The sequence below is a fragment of the Hemitrygon akajei genome, chromosome 1 (genome assembly GCF_048418815.1).
Source record: "Hemitrygon akajei chromosome 1, sHemAka1.3, whole genome shotgun sequence".
NCBI lineage: Eukaryota > Metazoa > Chordata > Chondrichthyes > Myliobatiformes > Dasyatidae > Hemitrygon > Hemitrygon akajei.
Window position 1 is genome coordinate 24,742,051 of NC_133124.1, and position 18,702 is coordinate 24,760,752.

General features: G+C 40.2%; 1 protein-coding gene across 7 annotated transcripts in view; it reads left to right on the plus strand.

Annotated features, from left to right (window-relative positions):
• LOC140724770 (lethal(3)malignant brain tumor-like protein 4) overlaps positions 1–18,702 on the plus strand; it is a 403,124-nt gene that overhangs the window by 242,621 nt on the left and 141,801 nt on the right. For 6 of the 7 annotated variants that reach the window (XM_073039328.1, XM_073039353.1, XM_073039381.1 and 3 more), the window contains one exon: positions 13,821–13,994. The exons of the other annotated variant lie outside the window; for it this stretch is intronic. In XM_073039328.1, coding sequence (XP_072895429.1) covers positions 13,821–13,994 — 174 coding nt within the window. The remainder of the gene's footprint in view (positions 1–13,820; positions 13,995–18,702) is intronic. 7 annotated transcript variants of the gene reach the window in all.

Below are 18,702 nucleotides of genomic sequence, written 5' to 3' on the forward strand. Positions count from 1 at the left end.
ATTTAGTAATTTGGTACAAATTGCTGAAGGGCAGGTGAAAGACAAATATCAGGAAGCACTTCTTTATCCAAAGTATGCTTTGCATTTTTAATAGCCTTCTATATAAGATGGCACAGTCAACAAAATCTTTGAATTGTGATATAAATGGTTAGATGGTATATTAGAACTGTAGTTTTCCATAAGATAATGAGCTAGATCAGCTAAATGACCTGCTGCACCTACAATTATCTTAGTGATTCAGAGAAAAAAAAGTTTTGTGGCTTACTCTGAAGTCATGAATGCTAATAGACAGAAGCCTGATTGTTCGTTATTAGCCTTCTGAAAAAAAAGAAGTTATGAAAGCAGGACAGCGTAAAGCATTCCACCAGAGCATCTTTTTTTTGTGTGGTTGAGGTACAGGAAATCATTAGTGGTATCTTCAGGGAATGCTCAATTTGGCCAGAAGAACAGCTGGCTTGTTAAAAGCATTCATTATTTTCCAGTGTGGTAATAGAAGAGCTAATTAATTCAAATTACTGCAACTCTGCTATATTTTCAAGTGTAACAAAATATCTCATGATCATAAAAAGTTCTGTCCTGAACAGCGTATCAGACTCTATAAATCATAGAGTAGTTTTCTTTAGATCTGATAGATTTTCTTCTGTGATGATTTAGTCTCTGAAAGAACTGAGAATGTTGGTTGGATCTCGGGGGCAGATTGGATTAAATCATTTTCTTGGGGCTCCCTCTTTAGCTCAGTGAATTTGTCTGTGTATCTGCTGTGCTTCATAAAGAAGGTACTTTGAGTGTTTGATCTTCGATCATTAGTTATTTAGTCTTAGTGTGAATACTACAAATCTTTATTTACCAAAATCCTGGCTGAAACCTCCTTTAATTCAACACTGTGCTTACCTCCCATGTTTGAAAAGCCTAACTGATCACCTTGTAAGTTAATGTACTTAAAATAGGTATTTGGGGAGACATATCCGAAGTACCTTGCACAACTACTGCTGGTCCCTAGTCTGATTTGTTTGTCAATAAACGTGTTACAGATCTTCTCCATTGATTTTCTGTTTATTACAGAGGCATGAATGGGCTTTGCATTGTTTCATCCTAACTGTGCTTGCTTAGGCATGTGTTGGTCACTACGCATGCATTGATGTGCATCTGTGACCATTACATTTAACTTCTTTGAATGCACTGAACAAGGGGCAAACAAACACTTTTTTTGCTTCTCACTGAATTAAATGAGTTGATCTGTTCAGATTCTGAAATTGTGAGACCAAGCACCTCAAAGCTCAAAGTACATTTATTGTCATATGTATACATTATACAACCTTGAGATTTGTCTTCTAAAAGGTCAGCCATGAAACAAAGAAACCCAGAAACCTGACCTTTTCAGTAAGGCCCTGCACCTAATTCATCATCCATACATCGGGTTCAATCACTTCAATACACTCTGGGGTCTAGGCCCCGCAACCTTGATTCGGCCCATACCTGATCTTTCCGAATCGACCCAGCGCTTATTGTTAATACAACCATTTTAAACCAAATATTTAAATCAACTTAAAATGGAAGTTCTGAATTTCTGTCTTCATATTTGGAGTGGGATATCCATAACAAAAACAGCATTATTTTGACCTCTTAATGAAACTCTGTAGAAACAATAATTTAAGTCATCCTGCATAGAAACTATGGCTTTTTGGCCCATTATACCAATGATGAGCTGAGCAAAGATTGTCCGTCTATAACCATCCCATTTCTCAGCACTTTACCAATAGCTTTTTAAATCTTGTTTTTTCAAGATGCTATTTAAATATTGTCAGAGTAGCTGCCTTCATTGCCCATTCAGGCAATGCAGTCTTGATTCTAGACACTCTGGGTGTAAAATAGTTCTTCCCCCAGATACTCTCTAAACCTCGTCCCTTTTTGGTACCCCTCTGTGAAATGGTTACTGCTGTCTACCTTGTCTCTGCCCCTCACACCTTAATCAGATCTGCCCTCAGCTTGTGCCATTTCAATGAAGCCAAACCCAACCTCATAACTGAAATGCTACATTCTAGGCAACACACTGCTGCATCTCATCTGCACACAGTGCTGCATTGTAATCTTACCAGTATTTTATAAAGCTGTAGCATAACTTCCCTGATCTTGTACTGTGTATCTCAGCAAATGAAGGTAGGTATACTCTATGTGTCCTTCACCACCACAGTTACACTTAATAAAAAAAATACTGTGAGGTGCATTTAAAATCTATGAAAAGACAACCATGACTTAATTTTTTGTTGATCTTTTTGCCATTTGGCATTCCATATACCTCTTTGCATCCCAGACAACAGCTGGAGATCTCTCTTGTCCTGGCATGGATTTAGGCTGCACCTGCTCGTAAGCTAACCTTGATCAAGTCTATTACAACCCAGCATGAAATCAGTGACTTTGGTTGTGGGATTTAAAAAAAAAATTCTGGCAAGAAAATATAAACTGCTGTTTTATTGTAAAGGCTTGTGTTTTGAATGTAATCCAGATCAATCAATTCAGAGCATCTGCCAGCAGGAAGTAAAATTAGTTTGGGAAGTCTCATCTCATTTTCCAAAGTTGCAGCCATAAAGTGTCAGTGACAGGTATTTAATTGCCAGTTGTTTTCAGAGAGCTGGCAAGTCATGCTATCTAAAGGAAACCGAAGAGAAGAGAAGCTTCACACTGTGTATGAAGAATGCTCTTTGAGATTGCTCAAATGAGGTTGAGTCAATGGAAAGGAGAATCTTTTTCCCTTTCTGTTTCTTAGCAAAGATGGTAAAAATCCACAATAATAATAAAATGGTGGAAACAACAGTAAGTTGAGCAGGAAGTGAAAAAGAATTAACATTCCAATATTTTCTTCTCTAGTTCCATCTGACTGATCTGAAAGTTCCTCAAAGCAATAAAACAGACAAATATTCAGTTCTTGAGTACTGACCTTAAACTGATGGCCTCTTATTGTTGCAAGGTTAACGTTCATATGATATACTGGTTCCAGTGCACATCTAATCATTGTAACCTGCTCACAGATACAGTACACCACACACACTATTTGTTTACCTCTCTATCTCCAGTTCTGGTGCAAGACTTTGATCCAAAATGGTGACAGTTTTTCTCCTCCCAGTGACACGGCGTGACTCACTGAGTTCTTCCAGCATATTGTGCATTACTGATAGAAATGCGTGTGATCTGTCACTTATAGAAAACACTTCATCGCTGTTTACACTGAAGTGATATTAAAATGAAGAAACATCTCATTGCTTCAGTGTTATATTGAAATAAACAGTTTATCATTTTTATGAATATATATTTTGATTCAAAGTAGCTTGAACAGCCTACTAGACTTCCCACTTATGCTCATTGATGAAGAGGCTGTATATGCTGGAACCAGGAGCATCTCACCTGGAGGGACTCAGCAGGACAAGCAGCATTGGTGGGAGGAAAGGAATTATCGACGTTTTGGGTCAAAATCCTGCATTGGGACTGAGAGTTCAGAGGTGAGGTGGTCAGAAACGTTTCTTGTCAATTCCCTTCCCCTCTGGATTCTCAGTCCTGATGCAGGGTTTTGACTCAAAATGGTGAGGATTTCTCTCCTCCCTCCGACACTGCTCGACGGGCTGAGTTTTTCCAGCAGATTGTGTGTTACTGATAGAAGAAACCTGTAGTGGTATTGTTAGATGGATACATGTCACAGCGATTGATCACTGATTAAAGTTTAATCTATATAGTCTTTTTATCTCACCAGATACTAGACATGCAGTTAATCACTACTTATGAAATTGCTTAGTGATATTTTATATTTCAAATCATATCTTTAGGCTGAAGGCAATTTATAAAACAATCATGTAGAGCCGGTTCTTGTTACACTGTTTAATGTTCTTTATGATATAAACAAGTGCTCTTATGTTCCTTTAATCCTGTTTGCTGGGGATACATTTCCACTAAATTCAGCAGATTTGTCATGGCATCTCAATGTGCTTTATTTTATTATCACGCTTCAGTTTATGATTGCAGAAAAATTTTAAGGAAATAAGTGCTATTATTGTGAACTTAGAGTCTGGTAAAGAGTTGAGTCATTGAGATCATTTCTGGAGTAACTGGAACTGTAAAAAGGATCGATTACACCTAAACTGGCAAGGGACCAATATCCTTTCACATGGGTTTACTCACGCTATTCAGAAAAGCTGAAGTTAATTTGATAGGGAGGTGGAAAGCTTAACAGCAGTGCAGCTGGTGGGGAGAAACTTGTAAATCAAGCAAGAATAGAAGGACAAACACACAAACTGCTGGAGGAATTCAGCATCTATGGAAATAAATAAACAGTCGATGTTTCAGGGCAAGACCCTTCTTCAGGACATGTTCATTTCCATAGATGTTGCCTGCCCTGCTGAGTTCCTCTTAACTCCCGTCGAAGTTCCACCCTGTTACTTGTAAAAATGCCATCCCCTTCTCTCAATTCCTTAGTTTCTGCTGCATCTGCTCTCAGGATGAGGCTTTTCATTCTAGAACGAAGGAGATGTCCTCCTTTTTCAAAGAAAGGGGCTTCCCTTCCTCCACCATCAATGCTGCCCTCAACCTCATCCTCCAGTCACTCCAGCGATAGGGTTCCTCTTGTCCTCACCTACCACCCCACCAGCCTCCATGTCCAGCCCATAATTCTCCGTAACTTCCACCATCTCCAAAGGGATCCCTCCCTCCCACTTTTTGCTTTCTGCAGAGATCACGACTTCTTTGTCCATTCATCCCTCCCCACTGCTCTCCCTCCTGTCACGTATCCTTGCAAGCAGAACAAATGTTATACCTGCCCCAATACTTCCTCCCTCACTACCATTCAGGGCCCCAAGCAGTCCTTCCAATTCAGTCTTCCTATCCCGGGCTAGTCTTTCAGGTTGTCCCCACGTGCAGCCCGTCTTCAAAGATCCCTCCTCTCCCAGGAATGAGGTCTTTGGAGCTTCTGTTAACACTTTTTGTGACACATTTTTTGTACCGGATGGGGTTGCAAGCCCCATGCCCAACCCTCCTCGCAGCCGGGTTTGGGACTGTCCGTGGCAGAGCTAGGATTCATGTAAATTGTCAAAAAAGATTAGCATGGATGTCGTGGGCTCAAGGGCCTACTTCAATGACTCTGTGAATTTGAGAATGAGGGTAAACATTTAAAGGTTTAATATAAGAACATGAGAAGCCCCACAATGAACATCACAGATCATCTGCCATTTAATAAAATAATGAGCAAACGTTTTCAATTCCGTTTTCCAGTCTAGTTCATATATTCCTTGACTGTCTCGGTTATATACATCAGAACACCCACAGCTCTATAATTATCCACCTTTCAAATATTACTCCTTATGGACTGATTGTTAATTCCCATTTTTCTGATCTCACTCTCTCACCTTTATTCTCTATATCAACTCCTATTTCTTTCAATCAGCAACCTCCCTTTCCAGATCCCTCCTCCATTCTCCCTTTCGACTCCTGACTCCTGAGAACCTTTACTGATGGAACACTAGCATTTCCTCTTCTGAGATTGATATTCTTTTTGTTGCTATTTATACCCAATCAGAGAATTTGATTTTAATTGAGACAGGCCTATTTGGTTTTCAACAAGCCAGCACTTCAGCTCAAAGCTCAAAGTAAATTTATTATGAAAGTACAACCCTGAGATTCACTTTCTTGCAGGTATACTCAAAAAATCTAATAAACTTAATAGAAACAATGAAAGACCACACCAACTGAGCAGACAACCGGTGTGCAAAAAACAACTGTGAAAATACAAAAAGAAAGAGGAAATAATAATAATAAATAAATAAGCAATAAATATCGAGAACATGAGATGCAAAGTCCTTGAAAGTGAGTCCATAGATGTGGGAAAATTTCACTGATGGGGCAAGTGAAGTTGAGTGAAGTTATCCCCTTTGATTCAAGAGCCTGATCCAAAGAGGATAACTTCAGCTGCTCAAGTTGTGAAAGAAAAAACAGCCAACCAAATGTGTTGACAGTGTCAAAAATAAACAAGAGTTTCTACAGATGTTGGAATCCAGAGCAACACACGCAAAATGCTGGAGGAACTCGGCAGGTCAGGCAGCATCTATGGAAGTGAGTAAGCAGTCAACATTTTCATCCAAGACCCTTCATCAGGACTGGAATAGAAGGGGAAGATGCCAGAAAGAGAAGGTGGGGAGAGGGGAAGAAGGACAAACTAGAAGGTGATAGGTGAATGGGAGCAACAACTCGTATTCCTTCTAGGTAAATGGCATGAACATCAACTTCTCTAACTTCTGTTCGCTTCTCCCTCCCCTTCTATTCCCCACTCTAACCTCTCACCTCTTCTCCTCACCTCCCCAGCACCCCCCCCAACCTTTCTCCCATGGTCCACTCTCCTCTCCTATCAGATTCCTTCTTCTCCAACCCTTTGCCTTTTCCACTTAAAGCCTTCCAACTTCTTATTTAATTCCCCCCTCCTCCACCCAACTGGCTTCAGCTATCCCTTCCAGCTTTTCCTCCTTCCTTTCTCCCCACCTCCTCCCTTTCTCCCCACCTCCTCCTCCTGCCATCTTTCTCCTTCCATTCCAGTCCTGCTGAGGGGTCTCAGTCAAAAAAGCCGACTGTTTATTAATTTCCATAGATGATGCCCAACTTACTGAGTTCCTCCAGCATTTCATCTCTGTTGTGCTGATGTCTATTAATATCAGTAATGGCTTCTATTCAAGTTACTTATTTGCTAATTGTTGTCATTGATTGTTTAATCACCAGGGACCAAAGTCAACGGACTGAAACTGATGTCAAACCCAGAGTAATTCCAGTACATGATCCTTAATCTAGACCTAGATAGGATAAATTGAATCAATTTGTAATGACATAGAATATTTACAATGATGTTGAAGATGGAATTTTTAGAAATTATTTCAGCATGTTAATGTTTCACCATCAACATTGAGCAACACTCCAGTAATATTTGAGGAAGTGGAGGGATGGGTTAGTAAATTTGCTAATGACACCAAGGTTAGGGGTATTGTGGATAGTGTGGTAGGCTGTCAGAGGTTACAGCAGGACATCAATAGGATGCAAAACTGAGCTGAGAAGTGGCAGATGGAGTTCAACTCAGATAAGGGTGAGGTGGTTCATTTTGGTAGGTCAAATATGCTGGCAGAATGTAGTATTAATGATAAGACTCTTGGTAGTGTGGAGGATCAGGGGCAGCTGCGCAGGTTGACTCTGGTTAAGAAGGCATTACGGTTCATTGGCCTTCATCAACCAGGGGATTGAGTTCGAGAGCCAATAGGCACTGTTGCAGCTATATAGGACCCTGGTCATACCCCACTTAGAGTACTGTGCTCAATTCAGCTCACCTCACTACAGGAAAGATGTGGAAACAATAGAAAGGGTGCAGAGGATATTTACAAGGATGTTGCCTGGATTGGGGAGCATGCCTTATGAAAATAGGTTGAGTGAACTTGGACTTTTCTCCTCGGAACGACAGAAGCTGAGAGGTGACCTGATAGAGGTGTATAAGATGATGAGAGGCATTGATCGTGTGGATAGTCAGAGGCTTTTTCCCCAGGGCTGAAATGGCTAGCAGGAGAGGGCACAGTTTTAAAGGGCCTGGACGTAGGTACAGAGGAGATGCAAGGGGTAAGTTTTTTACGCAGAGTTGTGAGTGCGTGGAATGAGCTGTCGGCGACGGTGGTGGAGGCAGATACAGTTGAAGTCAGAAGTTTACATACACCTTAGCCAAATACATTTAAACTCAGTTTTTCACAGTTCCTGACATGTAATCCTAGAAAACATTCCCTGTCTTAGGTCAGTTAGGATCACTATTTTAAGAAAGTGAAATGTCAGAATAATAGTAGAGAATGATTTATTTCAGCTTTTATTTCTTTCATCACATTCCCAGTGGGTTAGAAGTTTACATACACTTAGGATGAAGTCATTAAAACTCATTGTTTAACCACTCCACAGATTTCATATCAGCAAACTATAGTTTTGGCAAGACGTTGAGGACATCTACTTTGTACATGACACGAGTAATTTTTCCAACAATTGTTTGCAGACAGACAATTTCACTTTTAATAGACTATATCACAATTCCAGTGGGTCAGAAGTTTACAAACAAAATCAAAAGAAATCAGCCAAAACCCCAGAAAAAAAATTGTGGATCTCCACAAGTCTGATTCATCCTTGGGAGCAATTTCAGAACGCCTGAAGGTAACACGTTCATCTGTACAAACAACACTACGCAAGTATAAACACCATGGGACCACACAGCCGTCATACCACTCAGGAAGGAGACGCATTCTGTCTCCTAGAGATGAACATACTTTGGCACAAAAAGTGCAAATCAATCCCAGAACAACAGCAAAGGACCTTGTGAAGATGCTGGAGGAAACAGGTAGACAAGTATCTATATCCACAGTAAAATGACTCCTATATCGACATAACCTGAAAGGCTGCTCAGCAAGGAAGAAGCCACTGCTCCAAAACTGCCATAAAAAAGCCAGACTACAGTTTGCAAGTGCACATGGGGACAAAGATCTTACTTTTTGGAGAAATGTCCTCTGGTCTGATGAAACAAATATTGAACTGTTTGGCCATAATGACCATTGTTATGTTTGGAGGAAAAAGGGTGAGGCTTGCAAGCCGAAGAACACCATCCCAACCGTGAAGCATGGGGGTGGCAGCATCATGTTATGGGGGTGCCTTGCTGCAGGAAGGACTGGTGCACTTCACAAAATAGATAGCATCGTGAGGAAGGAAAATTATGTAGATATATTGAAGCAACATCTTAAGACATCAGCCAGGAAGTTAAAGCTCGGTCACAAATGGGTCTTCCAAATGGACAAAGACCCCAAATATACCTCAAAAGTTGTGGCAAAATTGCTTAAGGACAACAAAGTCAAGGTATTGGAGTGGCCATCACAAAGCCCTAGAAAATTTGTGGGCAGAACTGAAAAAGCGTGTGGCCTACAAGGAGGCCTACAGACCTGACTCAGTTACACCAGTTCTGAGAAGCTTGTGAAAGGCTACCCAAAATGTTTGACCCAAGTTAAACAATTTAAAGGCAATGCTACCAAATACTAACAAAGTGTATGTAAACTTCTAACCCACTGGGAATGTGATGAAAGAAATAAAAGCTGAAATAAATCATTCTCTCTACTATTATTCTGACATTTCACATTCTTAAAATAAAGTAATGATCCTAACTGACCTAAGACAGGGAATGTTTTCTAGGATTAAATGTCAGGAATTGTGAAAAACTGAATTTACATGTATTTGGCTAAGGTGTATGTAAACTTCTGACTTCAACTGTACAATAGGGTCTCCTGGATAGGTACACGGAGCTTAGAAAAGTAGAGGGCTTTGGCTAACCCTAGGTAATTTCTAAAGTAAGTACATGTTCGGCACAGCATTGTGGGCCGAAGGGCCTGTATTGTGCTGTACATTTTCTATGTTTCTATATTTGAGGTAATATTTGAAATTTTCTCCCTGTACTTTCCTCTTCCACAAAAGCAAAAGTGCAAGGCCTCTAGTTCTTTGATTTCCTAGAAATGTTAGTTGAATGAGAGCAAGTGTGTAGTGTTATAATTTCGGTCCTTGTTGATAGTTTTATTGCCTAATAGTTAGCATAATTAAATATTGAAAATTATATGGAGTTGCAGAATGGTGAGTAGCCCATGTGAATGTTACAGAACAGCTCACAGTTCAGTTATCTCTGGCAGTTGTTGAAGAACAGAGTAATCTACAACTGAGTGATCTTTTTATGACACTAATTATCAGTTTTCATTAGTCCCATTATTACATCTAGAATTACTCTTGTTCTGTTTGATGTCAAACACATTGATCCTTTTTTTAGAGCATGTCATCACTGATGCAACATGTTTCCATCTGAGTCATATACAGATCTACTGCCAGTTTAAAAACATTGATTAATTATCTTAATTTTAAAGTATTGTTTTGATTGTATTGTATGGCAGCAGCAGGTAAACAAGGTAACACAATTTAAGAATGCATAACACCGTGAAATATGAAGAAAATCAAACTTCTGCAAATCCTAATCCATGGTCTTAATAAACACTTTCCCACTGTATTCAAATTGAACACAAGTAATGCCAACAGGTTAAGGCAGAGTTAGCTGAAGGGAGGTACTGGGCTGTCTGAGACTTACAGTTGAGAAAGCCAGTTCCCAGCTTCCCTGGGGGAACTAAACCCCTGCTTCTTCTCCTATCTAAATTGCAAGAAGCAGTGGAACAGCCAGCAAGCAATCTCCCATCCCCTGTCTTTGGCAAGTTTCTTAACACCTGGGAGAGAAACAGAGCAACCCACAACATTCAAAATCAGATACTGTTTGCACTGTAGGAGCACAATCAAAATATGTCAATAACTTGCCACATTTCTCTGTGAAGTGACACGGAATTTTCCACGATTGAAGTTTTCCCAGAAACACAATTGTCAATTTCAGCTATTCAACTTTTAAGTCACCATCTTACTCCTGCACCTGGCATTTTATTCTTAACGTTGAGGTCTTATTATTCTTATGAAATACCATTGGATATCTTATTTATATAGGTCTCCATAAATCAAGTAATGGTTATTGGATTAAATTCCGAAATATTGAATGATTCTAGGCTGTTAACCCTGCAAGCTAAAGTAGGTTTAAATGCTGTCGCAGGCAATATGTTTCAGATGGTGTTTGTTTTATCTCTGAAGTGCAAAGCTTCAACTTCTGTGCAACTGTTGCTATGGTTTCTGTTCAGTTTAAAAAAAGGAGTCCATGGCATTTGTTCATCTTTCAAGCTGCAGTGAGCTGTTGCAGCTGGTTGCCCGTTATCTCCTTGCAATGATACCATTCATTCTTTATTGCAATGTGAAGGACAAATCATGTTTTCATCGTGCTGATGTTCATTGGGGTAAACTTCAAAGCCTATCTCTACAATATAATCCCCCAGCACGAGCAACTGAAAGCATTGATCTTATTCACGTTGGTCACAGCTGTACAGCAGGGTTGATTCAAACAACTATCCCTTAAATTTATCCCTCAAATTTCACATTAATTTGATTGTCTTTGGATCTCAGATAATCTTTTAGTCTGTTTCTGTAACCTGTGCAAGTTCACTTATTACTTGGCAGGCAGTTATTTTGTAGGGAAAAAAAACACGGCTGAACATTGAAGTGAAGTTTCTCGTAAAAAGAAGTTCTTGAGTGTTATGATATGTGTAAAGTTGTTAAATCTGGAGTTTTAAATTAGAAGTAATACTGCTGATTGGAAAACTAGTTAGGACTATCTTATGCTGTCTTTGCTCTGCCAGTTTAACTGGAATTGCAACACCTCTCTTATTTATTTATAGAAAGGTCACCAGCACAGCTAGAAACCTGCAAAAAATATTCATTTCACTGTTTGAATGTTGCATTTTTACCATCTTCATCAAATGTAAAACTGTCCAAAAGGCAAAGCAACTGTTTTATGTATGATGTGATCTAAAAATAATCTCTAACGAGGGCATACTGAAATATGTTACGTGTAGACCAACAAAGACAACTGTATGTCGTTAATAAAATGATTCTTGGTGAGTTACAGTATGAGTCTTAAGCTGATTTTATCAGGCCCTTCCTCCAGAGTCCAAAAGGCCATAAAAATAACTTGCTTATGGAATTTAAAAAATCATTCTATACCAAGGACAGTCAATGAAAGTCAAATTGAGATATTCCGGTCCATGAGATTGCATATGATAGTAGAGTAGTTTGTTTATTATGATGGACAACAATGCCTCTTGAATATTCTATGTTGAGTTGTCAAAATCCGTTCACAGGATAGCTGTGTCACAGACACTGTGATAGTTTCCTCAGTTTAAGGCAGGTATTGATTTTCTCAAGGATTTTGTTATGGTTACTGCTGGCTGCACCATCATGGGAATTTGCACCTGCAGCAGGCAGATTGATGAGGATGAGAGAAAGTAGATTTAATCTTCATGCACTACCTGATGCTGTCCACCACCCCTACTGGGGCATAGTCCACCAGAAGAAGCTTGCCAGAGTCCTTTGTCCTGGGCCTGTCTTTCAGTGTTTCAAGATGAAGCCTATTGAAGATCCTTCCTCTCCCAGAGATGTGGTCTTTGGAGCTTCTATTAGCATTTCTGTAGAGCTGGGTTTTTACAGGATGGGGTCGCTAGCCCCATGCCCAACCCTTCTCCTTTGGTAGCCAGGGTTGGGTTCCATGACAGAGTTCTACTTGCTACAGACCCAGATTTAATAGCCAAGTCCTTCAGGATCGCATTAGAGCCAACTAACCGACTCAGTCAAGTGGTGAATATGGGGGTGGAGGGGTTTGAAACATTGGTTACAATGTACAGTTCGGCTGCTGATTTGCATAGTTTATGGAATAGATCCACCACCGGTGCTGATGCAGAATAGGCTACCTAGCTTTATATTTTGCTGTGTTCACAACCTTTACATTCTTAGGCTTGAATCTAAAATAGAATCATCCTCATGTCTAATTTCCTTTCTACAGTTTGTAAGTATATTTGTCTCTCTTTGTATTCTGTCCCGGCTGCAAAATTTCTCCACATTTCAATGTTTAGTTCCTTTGACTTTGGCCACTTGTAAAATTCCCACTAATTCATTAGTGCTTCTTTTCATACTTTTTTTTTGGAATCCAAGCAGCACTGACAAGGTCATTATCCCTTGTTTATACCTGATAGTCCTCAAGAAGTCAAGAGAATATTCATGAAATTTTATGACCATCCAGTAGGTTCATGGGCATCATTACAAAGACGTTTTCCCCTCTAAAATAGAAGATTATTAACTATAAGTGGGTGAAATTGTAGTTAAACCATCCACTCTGTATTGTTGATCCACACCTCTGGATTGCTAATTTGGTAATAATCATTGAACGACCATCAAGAGGTGTCTGTTATGGCACCATATTCGAAATTCATTTGGAAATTTTTCACCTGCCTTCTTTATTCAAGGAACTGATCAGAAATGATTTTGTTATTTATTTATGAACATACAGTGCAGGTTAGACCCTTCCAGCTCTTGGAGCCATGCCGCCCAGCAATCCTCCAACTTAATCTTAGCTTAACCATGGGACTATTTACAATGACCAATTAACCTCCCAGCTGACAGGAAACAGGAGCGCCTGGAGGAAACCCACGGGGTCACGGGGAGAACATACAAACTCCTTACAGGCAGCAGCGGGAATTGAACCCCGATCGCTGGTACTGTAAAGCGTCGTGCTAACCACTTCGGTACTGTGCCACCCCCAAGTGTTAAAAAAGTTAATAAGTGTTGCCAGTATTTAAAGAGACAGATATTGTAAGACCGTATCATGTGAAGTGATCAAGTTTATTAACAGCCTTTAGAAAACTTCAGGGACCATCGCATGGTTGTTAAGTGGTGAGCCTAATACTCCATGGACTCGGATTAATGATTTAAGCATGAACTCACATCACACTACTGCAACCAACAGATGTAGATTCTGGAACTAAAAGCTCATATCAGTAATATATCAAAAAGAGTAATCTTCCTTCCTAATGTCCTTTTAATAAAAGAAGCTTTCTTCTTTTGTCCTTATCCTCCAGATCTGCTCATTCTTTAAATTGGCATCCACAGCATCGTAGCATAATTACCTTCAACTGATCTCTTTTCAGATTACCTTCAGGTGATTTTGTTCTTAAATAGGAAGTTATTTTTCACACTTCAGATTTTGTAATTGATCTGTTCATGTGGGAATTGCGCTTAGTTTTTCAGAGAAATGGATGACGAATAATTTGCGTTACTGTGAAAGTTAAACAATAAGTAACACAATATTGTCCGTTCTTTTGCGAATCTAGTGCCTTTGGATGCCCCTATTCAGAGCTCAACATGAAGAAGGAGTCAATAATTCATGACAGATTAGGAGGAGAGAAACAGATGACTCTTGTTCCTATTCCTTTTGTCCCAAGAACTAAACGTCTTGAGAGTAATGGTTCAAATGGGAAGCCAGAGGGAAGTGTTAATGACACAAGGTAAAACTGTTCCAGTTACCATATTTTAATGTAATTTTCTGTGCTCTGTGACTTGTTCCTTTAGCTACAGTGTATTCATAACATGTGAAGAATAGGTAGTTTTGTCGGAAGTTGTCTGAGTCTTGTGTGGTAGGAAGTTTCTTGGTACTTGCCTACCAAAGCTGAATGTCATCCATTTGTTGTGGCTTTTTGGCTTAGATTGCTTTTGAAGAACCACAGGCTGCTTTGAATCGGATCTAAACACATCAAAGCCATTGATACCTAAACAGAGCAAAGACTAAGTCATCTGCAGCTGGTAACTCTCCTGCTGAGCACTCAGGGTGTTTCCACAGCATCTGAGTGAATTTTTTTTTAAAACAGACATTTTCTCCTCTCTTTTCAGCTATTTCCTTTGTGACTCCCTGGTGCACTTTTCCATTCCCATCAGCCACCATCTTAAAGCACCTTCCATTGCAACTGTGGGTGATACAACACTCTTCTTTTCATCTCTTCGATTCCCACCATACAGGGACTTCAAACAGCCTTTGCTGTGTTTCCAAACATACTTAGGAAGAGTATCTTCCCCTCAGCCATCAGATATCTGAACAGTTCATTAATTCATGAACACCATCTCATTATTCCTCTTTTGCATTGCTTATTGTATATATTATTGTAGCTCATAGTGATTTATTGTGCTCAGCTGTTTCTTGATGCTACGTAGAGCCAATCTAATAGGATGATAACTGGATTTTATGACAGGAGCTCAAGACAGATCATTCTTTTACAGTGCTGTGCAAGGGTCTTAGGTATATATATATATATATATATATATATATATATATATATATATATATATATAGAGAGAGAGAGAGAGAGAGAGAGAGAAAGAGAGAGCGAGGGTGCTTAAGGCTTCTGCACAATACTGTGTTCTTCAACATGGAGTGGAGAGTGAGTTTGTAAATCTGGCAGGAGCAAAGGATGTTGGGAACGGTGAGGATGGAATGCTGCAGGAGGGGTTTGGGACAGATGGCAGAGAAGGAATGCCGGGGTGGGGGATGGTCCGAGTACAGACATACCCAGCCCTGAGACACCAGGCAAAGACATTAATTCCAAACAGTTGGCTTATTGATCATTACAAAATGTCTCTCTGGTGCTTCCCTCCTCCCTTCCCCACCTCCCTTCCATCCTCCCTTTTACCAACCATGATTCCCCTCTCCCTGCCCCCTTCCAATTCTCAGTCCACAGAAGAGACCCATATCAGAATCAGGGTTATCATCATTCACATATGCCATGACATTTGTTTTTTTTTGTGGCAGCTGTGCAGTGCGCTACATAAAATTAGTAGGGCACTGTGCCAAAGTCTTCGGCCTCCTAGCCATATATATATGTGCCTAAGATCTTTGCTCAGTACCATTGTAATTTTACATACATCTATATACAGTGCCTATGAGAAGTATACTACCCCTTGGAATTTTTCATGTTTTATTATTTTACAACATTGAATCACAGTGGATTTCATTTGGCTTTTTTGACATGGATTAACAGAAAAATACTCAAAGTGAAAACAGATCTCGGCAAAATGATCTAATTAACTACAAATATAAAACACAAAATAATTGATTCCATAAGAATTCACCCCCTTTAATATAACATACCAAATCAACACTGGTGCAGCCAATTAATTTTAGAATGCAGATCACCGACGGGCAGTCAAGGTGTTTCAATTGATGGTGGTAAAAATACACCTGTATCTGGAAGTCTAACTGCTTGGATCAGATTTACTGCTGGAAGCTCTTCAAGCTTTATTTCATATTCAAAGTATTGGTTTACATATCTGCTTCTTATGGGTCCCTGCACATCGAGGTGTTGAGGGGAGTGAACAGGTTGATCGTGCAAAAAAAGCTGTTAAGAGTTCATCTGTGGATATAGACCTTGTACTTAGCAAATCCGAAGATGAGCGGTTGGCAGGGCTAAGAATTATGGCAAGACTTGTAGGTTAATTGGCATAAGGGGTGACACCTTTACAGATTACATGAAACTGTTAGATTTATGGGAGAAAGGGATAAAACAAGAAGGGAAGGAATTATATTGACTTGACATAGAATTATGCATATGCTTAATTATTCTTTATATCTTGTCCGAAAATGTCACTCTGGGATGTTAGGTTTTGTCGTCAAGATGAAACAGTTGAACACATTCTTTTACAACGTGAAGCATATGTTTGAAAGGGAGCAAGTGTAGGCTGCACTACTATCTTTAGGGGTGGATAGTTTTCTTTTGACAGACAGACAGACAGACATACTTTTTTGATCCCGAGGGAAATTGGGTTTCATTACAGTCGCACCAACCAAGAATAGTGTAGAAATATAGCAATATAAAACCATAAATAATTAAATAATAATAAGTAAATTATTCCAAGTGGAGATAAGTCCAGGACCAGCCTATTGGCTCAGGGTGTCTGACACTCCAAGGGAGGAGTTGTAAAGTTTGATGGCCACAGGTAGGAATGACTTCCTATGACACTCAGTGTTGCATCTCGGTGGAATGAGTCTCTGGCTGAACGTACCCCTGTGCCTAACCAGTACATTATGGAGTGGATGGGAGACATTGTCCAAGATGGCATGCAACTTTGACAGCATTCTCTTTTCAGATACCACTGTCAGAGAGTCCAGTTCCACACCAACAACATCACTGGCCTTACGAATGAGTTTGTTGATTCTGTTGATGTCTGCTACCCTCAACCTGCTGCCCCAGCACACAACAGCAAACATGATAGCACTGGCCACCACAGCCTCGTAGAACAACCTCAGCATCGTCCAGCAGATGTTAAAGGACCTCAGTCTCCTCAGGAAGTTTTAAAAACTTTACTAAGTTATGGAAGTGATTTTAATTTATTTCACAATATTGCCTTTGTTTATTTACAATCTATGGGGATTTTTGGGCTAACTTAGAAACATAGAATCTTACGGCACAATATAGGCCCTTCGGCCCACAAAATTGTGCCAAACACGTCCCTACCTTAGAAATTATTAGGCTTACCTTTGGCCCTCTATTTTACTAAGCTCCATGTACCTATCTAAAAGCCTCTTAAAAGACCCTATCGTATCCGCCTCCACCATTGTTGCCAGCAGCCCATTCCACGCACTCACCACTCTTACCAAGAGTTACCCCTGACATTTCCTCTATATCTACTCCCCAGCACCTTAAACCTGTGTCCTCTTGTGGTAACCATTTCAGCCCTGGGAAAAAGCCTCTGACTATCCACAAGATCAATGCCACTCATCATCTTGTACTCCTCTATCAGGTCACCTCTCATCCTCCGTCACTCCAAGAAGAAAAGGCCGAGTTCACTCAACCTATTCTCATAAGGCATGCTCCCCAATCCAGGCAACATCCTTGTAAATCTCCTCTGCAGTCTTTCTATGGCTTCAACATCCTTCCTATAGTGAGGCGACCAGAACTGAGCACAGTACTCCAAGTGGGGTCTGACCAGGGTCCTATATAGCTGCAACATTACCTCTCGGCTCCTAAATTCAATTCCATGATTGATGAAGGTCAATACACCATATGCCTTCTTAACCACAGAGTCAACCTGCACAGCTGCTTTGAGCGTCCTATGGACTTGGATCTGAAGATCCCTCTGATACTCCACACTGCCAAGAGTCTTACTATTAATACTATATTCTGCCATCAATTTAGTTTTCATTTGGTAAAAACTAATAGGGGTTTAATTTTCCAACTCTACAATACACTCCAGTCCATTTGGTGGCAGTAATGCACCTTTAAGTTGGACTGCCAACTGCCATTAAAAGTCAGAAGAAGAAGGTCCAACTGCTGGTGAGTCAGTATCCTGACAAAAACTAAACAATGAAGACAAAAGAACACTCCAAGCAACTCCGGTAAAAGGCTATTAAAAAGCACGAGTCAGGAGATAGATACAAGAAAATTTCCAAGTAACTGAATATCCCTTAGAACACAGTTAAATCAATCATCAAGAAATGGAAATGTGCTCTAAATCTGTCTAAAGCAGGCTGTCCTCAAAAACTGTGTGACCGTGCAAGAAGGAGACGAGTGGGGGAGGCCATCTAGAGACCTATGATAACTCTGGAGGAGTTACAAGCTTCAGTGGCTGAGATGGGAGTGACTGCACATACAACAACTGTTGCCCGGTGCTTCACTAGTTGCATCTTTATGGAACAGTGGCAAAGGGACAGCCATTGTAGAAAAAAAACTCACATGAAATCTCTACTGGAGTTTGCCAGATGACATGTGGGGACTCTGAAGCTAGGTGGAAGAAAATTCTTGGGTCTGATGAAGCCAAAATTGTGCTTTTTGGCCATCAGGCCAAATGCTATGATTGGCATAAGCCAAACACCGCACATCATCAAAAACACACCATCCCTACCGTGAAGCATAGCGATGGCTGCATCATGCTGTGGGGATGCTTCACTGCAGCAGGCTCTGGGAGGCTTGTGAAGGTGGAGGGTAAAATGAATACAGCAAAATGCAGGGAAATCCTGGAGGAAAGCCTGATGCAGTCTGCACGAGAACTACAACTTGGGAGATTTGTCTTCCAGCAAGACAATGATCCCAAGCATAAAGCTAAAGCTACAGAGGAATGGCTTAAAAACAACAAAGCTAATGTCCTGGAATGGACAAGTCAGCGTCCAGACGTGAATCCAATTGAGAATTTGTGGCTGGATTTGAAAAGGGTTGTTCACAACAATCC